The sequence below is a fragment of the Siphateles boraxobius genome, unplaced genomic scaffold (assembly GCF_051911475.1).
Source record: "Siphateles boraxobius isolate OS27281-9 unplaced genomic scaffold, OSU_SipBor_1 25, whole genome shotgun sequence".
Taxonomy (NCBI): Eukaryota; Metazoa; Chordata; class Actinopteri; order Cypriniformes; family Leuciscidae; genus Siphateles; species Siphateles boraxobius.
The window spans coordinates 494,419-503,895 of record NW_027508866.1 but is presented as its reverse complement, the minus strand read 5'-3'; the positions used below and the strand labels follow the sequence as shown (position 1 = coordinate 503,895).

Genomic DNA, 9,477 nt, shown 5'->3' with positions numbered 1-9,477 from the left:
GCGTAATTCTGCACTCCACAGAGTCCCGCGCTTCTTGACTGATAAGTGATTACGAAATGAACTTAAATCAGTAACATTTTAATCATTTAAAAAAATGTATACGAACTCTGTGCACACAGTCCAGGATGTAATATGTAATATTATTTAAATATAATAATAAGCTTACCTAGGCCTGTTACTTCTGCAGATTAGTTTTCTTAAGTAAAGTGTAGGCTATATTCATGAATAAAAATAATTTGTGTTGGGTTTTTCAGTGAGTCACAGTTGTGGCATATAGGTAAATTTGTAGAGAGTCACGCTTCATATCAGCAAAATGCTTTTGCCTGTTGAGTGAAATCGTCATAAGATGTTCTTGCTCGTCGATATAAACGGAAATTGGAATGTTTTGAAGATAGAAGCATCTAAGGAATGCTGAACATAAGCACTTTTTGTGTCTGATTCAGATCCACGTAGAGTGTCTGGATACAGGAATGTGTGCGGAATATGCATGTGGACAATGGAATATATATATATATATATATATATATATATATATATATATATATATATATATATATAGTATTTTTAAATTATAGTCAGCTATACATTGCTATGCGTAATCTATAGCCTATCAAACCGGAGGTGCAACCTAAATATCTGGCCTCAGGAAAGCATGCATGACCAACAAAAAACTAAGAAAAACCAGTGTTTGAACCAAATGATGATCAGGGTTGTGTGGCATTTTTATTACCAACATATTTAGAACTGTTTAAAGAACTGAAACGAAGAGAATAATTTCTAATAAATAAATAAAAAATACATAATTTCAAATAGCCTATTCTTCTGAAATGTTTGGTTTACGCTTCAGCAGCCGCCTGCATAACGCTAATAGGCTAATTATTGTTCGGCTATGCTTTATTAACAATTAAATAGCTTGTAATCTGCTTGAAGGTAAAGAATTGTTTGAGACTGACCAAATGCATTTCAATTAGTAAGGCCTATTTGAACATTAAAATTAGAAGGCGATTAAACCGAGTTGTCAAAGCAAAATAGGCCTTGTGCAAAAATCCGTGTATAAGTCTAGCCTAAAATCGACATGTTTGAACTCCAAGAGCTGGAATGAAAAGTGGAATTCCCAAATGAAGGCCTGCAAGCAGCAAAAATATGCGTCTCTTCACCTGGACTGTCCTATAATTCAGACTGTGATCCTGACTGCTCGAGATCCTCCAGATTTAAGAGTCTGATTGTGAGTCCACAGCACGACGATTTCGCTGTTCTCCTGAGGTATTGTTGATGGTGCTCCCTGTCCCTGTTGACCCCCGTCCCCTTCTGCCTTTTCCGTCTCATGAAAAATGAGTCCTGCGCACTGATTGAATTTTATTCCTTCCTGACCTGGCCCGTTCTGTGAGGGCGCCATCAATCTTGCGCTTAACACGACGTTTGTTTATTACTCGGGAAAGGCTCTAATGACTTTTATGAGCATGATTACAACTTTTTTTTTTTTTCGTGGGGAGAGAATGCGCAAGGAAAGGCCAAAATTCATTGTGACCAGACGCACATGAGCTGCACAAATAACTTGATTTGCAACTTTCATGTTTCATACATGAAGGTGTAGGCTATGATACTGAAACGTAGCCTATTATTGAGGTAATAATATATAGGCAGTTTTTACTTTTATTATTATTATTATTATTATTAAACAATCTATATTTTAGGTTGTTCGCATTATCGTTGTTGTAGTTTCGCCGTTTTCTCTAAAACATCCTAAATTTGTTAAGAATATTTTTTGGGGATTTTTTTAGGGATTTTTTGGGATGGAAAAAAATGGGATTTTTGTTTTTATAGATGAGTATGTATAACTGAAGATGAACATTACGAAAAAGCCACATTTTTAAAGAAAAACTCTAACCGTACGTGATATGGCCGCATTTATAGCACATACCATACCGAGTGAAAGAGGCAAACCCGATACGCGTTGTTGACTCACGCTAGTTAATTGGCCGATTAATTAACCGCTGTAATTACTACCAACCGCTCATGCAACGAAAATATTTGAGGCCAGCCAATGAGAACACGTGTGCGTTTGCCCTCGAGTCTTTGGGCCCAACACTGGGCTGCAGACTAAAAATACACAATAAAAAGTTTAAAACACAATATTGTCAGTGATAATAATACTAGGCTACTCTAAATATTATGGAATGTTTCAACATATGTTTGGGACAGATATACAAATATTTTTGGGGAAAAATAATTTTTTACATTTTTAATTGCAATTTAAACCCAACGGTTGTCCATGTCTGACCCAAACGTGTGTTGAAACAACCCAGCATTTTTTTTAGATTAATAATAATAATAATAATTCAAAAAAAACATTTAAAAGATATTCAAAAGTAGCAGCAAGCTTTCATATATGACGCATGATAAATACGCTATTAATACACATTGTATTTATTTATTTATTTACTTACTTATTTAGGAAAATCTGATCACTCAAAAGCCCTCTAAATGCTCGTAATATCACATCTCCTTAATAAAATGAAGAAACAGAAAAAGGTACCATTCGCTATTACCATACCAAATAGCACATCTGTGCATAAAAAAATCACAACTATTAAACATACGGGCATTTTTAGAGACATTTGTTCATTGTTCAAATAAATCTCGGAAAATTTGCCCTAATAAAAATTTTCATCTTTTGTTTTTGTGAGGTTTGTTTTATTGTATATTAGGCCTCTTCTGAGGACGCGCCCATAAGGTATTATATTTATGAAGCTCAACTATCGTTGAATCCACCAGTGGGGATTTGAGTATCTTAGGCATGTCTGGTATGATATTAACCAAGCTATGCGCAAGTAAACACGTGCACACTAAACACAAGCGGTGAATTACAATGACCGAAACAGTGTTACCCAAGGCCTCAGGTCAAGATGATGACAGACGCGTCTGGCGTAAGGAGTTGCGTAAAGCAATAAGGACAAATTAGAGCAAAACACGTCGTCACCTCGCAGCAATTAAAATATAAACTGTTGTGCATTGCAACAGTTGCTTTTATTACTACCGCTGCGATACTGCAGTCTGCACTGTAAAACAGAAAATATACAGTTTGTTGGGCTACTTTAAGTACCTGATCAGAATGACTTTTGTTAATAGAGGTTGATCACGTCAAACGATTTTTTTACTTAAAAAAATAGATACATTATATATACACAACCCAAAACACATTTTTTTAGGTTATAACCGAATATTTTTCAGTTACTACTACTAATAGTAGTAGTAATAAGTTGATACCCCTGAATTCCACTTAATAGGAGTTTTTTTGAGAATTTAATTTAATCACGAGATATTTTACTTGATATTTTATATTCAATATATTTATTCAGTATATATATATGTGTGTGTGTGTGTGTGTGTGTGTGTGTGTGTGTGTGTGTGTGTGTGTGTGTGTGTGTGTGTGTGTGTGTGTGTGCGCATGTATATAATGTTGCTACATTTTATGGAAAACTGAAAAGACTGAAACATTTTGTTATTGTAAAATGACTAAAAACCTAGACATACATATCTAACATTTTTTTGAAAAGCATATATCGGATCTGATGAATGAATTTTTAGCATTTCATAATTCCCTTAACTGCTGAAATAGGGTTTATTTGCATTATTGTGCTTGTGATTATTTTGATATAAATCAATGTGTGTGTGATCAAAGTATGTTCATTTCAAAATGTACATTTAAAGGCATTTTAAGATTATGCGGTGGTTTGGATCAAACAACACTCAAATGTGCCACAGTAACGCCGAAAAATTGGAACACGCCTATTTATATCATTTATGTGTGTGATTGGCATTATTATTACTATCTACTAGCACACAGTTCTGTTCAGGGCTTTAAGAAAGCAGGCGTAGCCTAATTTTAACTCAAATAGCATGGCAATTTATTAAACAAACAATGCAGTTCCTTCAGAATACTTTTTCAACAAAAGGAGATAGTTTGAAAGAATATGGCGTAATACATGTTCCGTTCCTTGTTATAATGGAACATTTGGACAATGAATGCAGTTCAATTTAGAAACACTTTTTTTCGGTGTTTGGTCCATAATATCCGGCTACACTTTAGAAATAAATTACTATATGCAATTTACACGTAATAACAAGTCCATTAACGTCTGACGCATTTCAAAACATCCCAGCATATAGCTCACAAAAACGAAGAAGACTTACGTGTTATTCGAAGTAACACTGTCCTTAACAAACCAACATCAAGTGTTTGTGTTCTGTTTCTTTTCAGTCCATCACGGGTAAATATCAGCGTCTCTCGGTTTTGACGAAAAAGAGGGGAAATCAAGAACAACGACAGAAAGAAGAAGCTCGAAAAACACTTGTTTGGTCAAAACTTGCTGCAGTCATACACGAAAGCCCCAGGCGTGCGGTATATGGGCTGACTCGGAGGAAACGACATTTGACAGCTGTTATTCCCGTTCACCGGTGAGTTATTCAGACCAATTCTCTGCGACTCAAACATCTCTCGAACCGAGTGAAAGTTCTGCTGCTGCGTCGGGTACGTTGCGCCTAGATGGCCAATGTCTCCGGCCTGGTTCAGGTACCATGAGGCGAGGCGCCCTTGGTGCGGATGGTGGCCCTCCTGGCCCGAGCTGAGATTCCCGTGGCCTAAGGACGACGTGGTGGTCGTGATCGAGTAATCGGGCAGAGTTTCGTCCACGGTGGTGGTGGCCGCCAAGTGGCCCGAGCGATCTCCGCCCGCGTACAAGCTCATGGCCTGCATGTTGCAATGGTAGGTGGCGTTGGAGGTAGTGGAGATCGAGTTCTGGCTGCAGGGCGAGCTGTACACGGACGTCTGGTTCGGAGAGTAATTCAGGGACAGCGTGGGGGTTATACCTGTCCGCGAGGAGGCCACGAGAGACGGGGTGAGCTCGCCGGAGCTGTGAGGCGAGCCGCGGAGGGAGGTCATGATGTTGTCCACGCTGAAGCCCTGCGCAGGGGCCTGGCCCTGGTGGTGGTGCTGTTCCCCGGCGCTGTCCAGACTGAGAGAGCGGGTGGACGGGATGCTGTGCGGGCTGCCGCTTGACATGCTGCTGCTGCTGTCGGGGCTCTCAATCTTGGGAACGGTGCTGAGCGTGGGCGAAACGGCCTGCGGAGGCGTGGACGTGCCGTTCTCGGTTTTAATGTCCTGAATGCGCACGGGCACTGACTGTTCCTGGTCGCGGCCCTGTTGCGCTTGTTGCGGCTGCTGGCGGGATGGTGGTTCTTTAACATTTCGCTCGTCCTTATCCTTCACAGCGTCTTTCTTTTTAAAACGCCGTCGTCGCCTCAAAAAGCTGCCGTTCTCAAACATGTTATACGAGTCCGGGTCGAGGGTCCAGTAGCTGCCTTTGCCAGGTTTTTTGTCATCGCGCGGCACTTTGACAAAGCACTCGTTCAGGGACAGGTTGTGTCGGATACTGTTCTGCCAGCCCTGCTTGTTGTCCCTGTAAAAGGGAAAGCGCTCCATAATAAACTGATAAATACCGTTAAGGGTCACCTTCTTGTCCGGGGAGTTCTGGATGGCCATAGTGATGAGCGCAATGTAACTGTACGGTGGTTTGACCATATCCTTGGGCTGCGGCTGCGGCGTGTACGGTCCATAAGCCCTTGCCATGCTGGCGGGGTACTGGTCGTGGGCCGCGTGAGAGTACATGCTCATGGGGGCTGGCATCCCGGTGTACCCCCCTCCGGCGGCGGCCCGGTAATAACTCTGGTCGCTGCTGATGTACGGCACAACTCCCAGCGAGTTGGGACTGGAGACGGAATAGCGCGCCTGCATGACTTCTCTCCAAACGGTGCTGGCGAAAAACAGACGTCAAGAAGTCTGAAGCAATCCACAAATCCCCTTGAAATGCGCCTCCTCTGAAACTGGGAAGGCAGTCCACCCAAGAGGAGTCCACCGTATTTACAAAATGTGACTGTCGGACCGGGTGTTGATCAGACTCGCGTACTTGCCACCTCTTTCTGTCGGAGCGCGCATTGGAAAACTTCTGAACACTAAGCATCGGTCACTACATAATACTTTTGCGCACTTCAATTATTTTCCCCCTTTTGCTGCCAGTAAGACTCCTCCCAACAACATCTAAGCTGTCCAATGGGAGGTCGGGCCGTGCAAAGCGAGCGGCCACACACAAGGTTGAAGAAAAACGAGAGGTGTTGGGACGTCCCAGCCCACCCTAGCCAAACACACACCTCTCCAGACCTTAAAGAACCGTATACTCTCCGCAAACTAGCGCAGATACACATCAAATCGAACATACTTTAATAAAGAGATTATAATACAACATGCGAAATGTGTGTTCATGAATAACACCTATAATCTAATTGCTATAAATAATAAAATAACGTGTTTTTTTAAATCACTGATTCCTCACACCCCGTTCGTTATCATGGATTAGTCGATTAATTAATTTATACATACACATTTAAAACAAACGTCGATCCGTCCGTATTAGTGCAAACATGTGGTAATAATGAATTGTAATGATTTGTATTTCGCACCAGCTCGTGAAGCCCATTACAAGGTTTCGGAGAGCATTTGTTTTCAAATAATCAAAATGGGAATTAGTGTAAATAATCTCCGGTTGGAGGCTTCCTGCATGTTTAAGTCGCAATGCCAGTTCTTTATTAACACGGGCTGTTAGTGAACGGTCTCAATCAACACTGCGCGGATCAAAGCTCGTCATCCAGGCCAGAGCGCGCATTATGCTGGGATTGAGTCAGCTAAAACACTGGAGAAAGAGTCGAGGTGCGAAAGTTTGCTCCAAGTGCGAGCGAGATTAAAAGCCCTGAGAAACAAATGGGTAAAGCAAAACACCTCGCATGTGTTACCATCAAAACGGGTGAGAAGTATGTCATCCTTCACCTTAGCGCCTCTAGGCTGTTTTATGACATGTCAATAAAATTGGTGTCTTCGTAAAATGGTTTACTTCCAAAGTAATTCCCTATTTATTTAGGCCTATGTGTATATTTAGGCTTTACGCCATTTAGGATCAAACGGTTTGTGAGCGATTTAAATTTGAAGTCCATTATTTTGGGGGAATAATAGCAAATTGTAATTATTGCAACTTAATGTTATTCTCTTTTTTATTTTAATTTTTAATTTTCGTAACTGTTCTTTTAGATCAACAAAGCTCTACTTCAAGCTTTTTCAATAGAAAAGCGTGCAAGTAGGAAAATGAATGCGTAGCTATGCATATTATTTCGAGGTAAAACCAAATAATCTGCCCTAATTCTTAAATGTACGACAGCTACACATCCTTTATGAAAGGGAAATTTAGGGGAGGGACACAACATTTAATTGTAAATGATAATTGTGAGGCCAAGTTGCGGTCACAATATCTTCCTAATCCCCCACAGGTCGCTCTGATTAAGTGACCATGGACTAGTTGATACTTCACTGGTTTCTCCTTACAGGGACCCGGGCATGAACTTTTTCTTGTGCCCCAGGCTATTTGTACAATTCAGCGCGCTCCTCTTCCTTAACCCCAAACTCCTGGCCACCCCGAACTCCCCATTCCAGCCAATTAAACAAGCTACCTCTGTATATCTCGAAAACAGGGTTGTTAAATACAAGATTGAATTGTGATCAAAATAAATGGTTTAGCCTTGATAATTTGTTAACAAATATAAGACATTGTTTGTGTCCGTTGGTCATTTGAACGGTGCAATAGAAATCAGCATAAACACGATTTATTGATTTTAGTAGGCCTAATTGGGTAACAGTTTATTTTACAGTGTCCTTGTTGCACGTTACAAGTAGTTAGTAATAACTATAAATTGTAAAACCAAAGCAAACCCCAACCCTATAGTAAGTAGATGAAAGTAATAGGCTACTCAGTACTGAATATATAATTGCACTGTAGCACGGACAACTTAAAATAAAGTGTAACCAAAAAATGTAATTTGTTTTGTTAGCTAAATATGTGGTTCATGCGGTACTATTTATGAACTATTTTTAATGATAGTGAAACATATGATTTAATATCACTCAATTAACCTGGCTATATTAGATCATATAGTAATAAAGCAGCTGTGATCGTGCTGGTGTTACCAGTACGACTGTAACCAGTTAGTATTAGTAGTATAAACAAACAACACGATTTCATCTTCCGTTTCTATACTAGGCTAAACGTTGGTTTTAGTGAATTACAGGCGGTAATTATTTTATGCTAAATCAAAATGTCATTTAAAATCAATCTTTTTGTTTGATCGCTTTATTTATTTCTTGCAAGGTGACAATCATGCAATTCTATATGTTTTTAATTAACATATAGCCTATGTACAATTAATTACTTTTTCTATTTTAAAAGAGGCCGCATATTGTAATACTGATATGCGCGGAAACAAGAACAATCATAACTGTAGCCTACATATACTTATAAACCGCCCAATACGTTCAGACAATAACCAAATAGGATTCTCAAAGAACCGTTAGGCTAGCCATTTAGGCTAATATATGTCTTTAGACCAATATAGAAATGTCAATTTCGATTCTATATCGAATCAACAATATCGATTATTTTTGTATGAAATGTTTCTCTCTGAGGTTGTAGAAACATTGTATCTTCTTGTGTTTTTATTTGGGATGCCGATATGTATAAAATATTCAAAAGAAGTAGTATTCTATTAGTTTGAATTAGTTCTGGGCAACTATAAACAACATTTGATAAACCTCAGAAGCGCGCTACCAAATAAAGACAAGAATCGACTGATTTAGGCTAGTCCGACAGGAGAGGAAGTGTGTGATGGTCAGAGAGTAAAGAAACAACTGTCCTGTGCTCTCAGCGCCCTCTTTCGACCACCAATGACCAGTGTACACAAGTTTACACACACAGCTGATCTGATAGACTACAGACTGGTCGTTTTCATTATTTACACATGAAAAAATTAAAGCATTTAAAAATCATAGATGGATAAAAATGAATAGATGAAGAATGACAGACAAGGCGGGGGAAAAAAATGTCTTTGTTCATTTGAATCAACATTGAAATACAACAAAAGTAGAATACAATAACAAAAATAGTCCAGTGATATTAAAAGGCGCTTCACAAAACTAAAAAACCCGGTCCCATGATAGAATTCTAAATATAGTCCACGTTTCTACATAAAGTGACTTTATGTAGACCTAATTTACAGAAAGTACAAGACTACATTTTATTAATTTGACATTGCTACCCCCTTGTGTTCATCATATATAATTTGGTTCCTAGGGACTTAGGGACTTTGAAGTTTAGATATGTTTCAACATCTACAAGAAATATACAAATGATTTAAGATACTCTGTAAAAGTATTTGTGAAAGTAATGGAAAAAGTAATAAAAAAAGTAACAATAATCAATACTAAATAAAAAAGAACTATGCAATGTTACTTAGAGACTTGTTATTGCACCATTTTCAATGCCAGTAATAAGTGTTGAACCTTTACTTGATGTTCTATAATTGCAGTGAATACAATAAATA

The 9,477-nt window shown here is 39.0% G+C and overlaps 1 protein-coding gene across 1 annotated transcript; it reads right to left on the bottom strand.

Annotated features, from left to right (window-relative positions):
• Window positions 1-3,884: 3,884 nt before the first annotated feature.
• foxc1a (forkhead box C1a) lies at window positions 3,885-6,059 on the bottom strand. Its single transcript, XM_077242040.1, has one exon. The coding sequence runs from the start codon at window positions 5,792-5,794 to the stop codon at window positions 4,361-4,363; it is 1,434 nt and encodes a 477-aa protein (XP_077098155.1). The 5' UTR covers window positions 5,795-6,059; the 3' UTR covers window positions 3,885-4,360.
• Window positions 6,060-9,477: the final 3,418 nt, after the last annotated feature.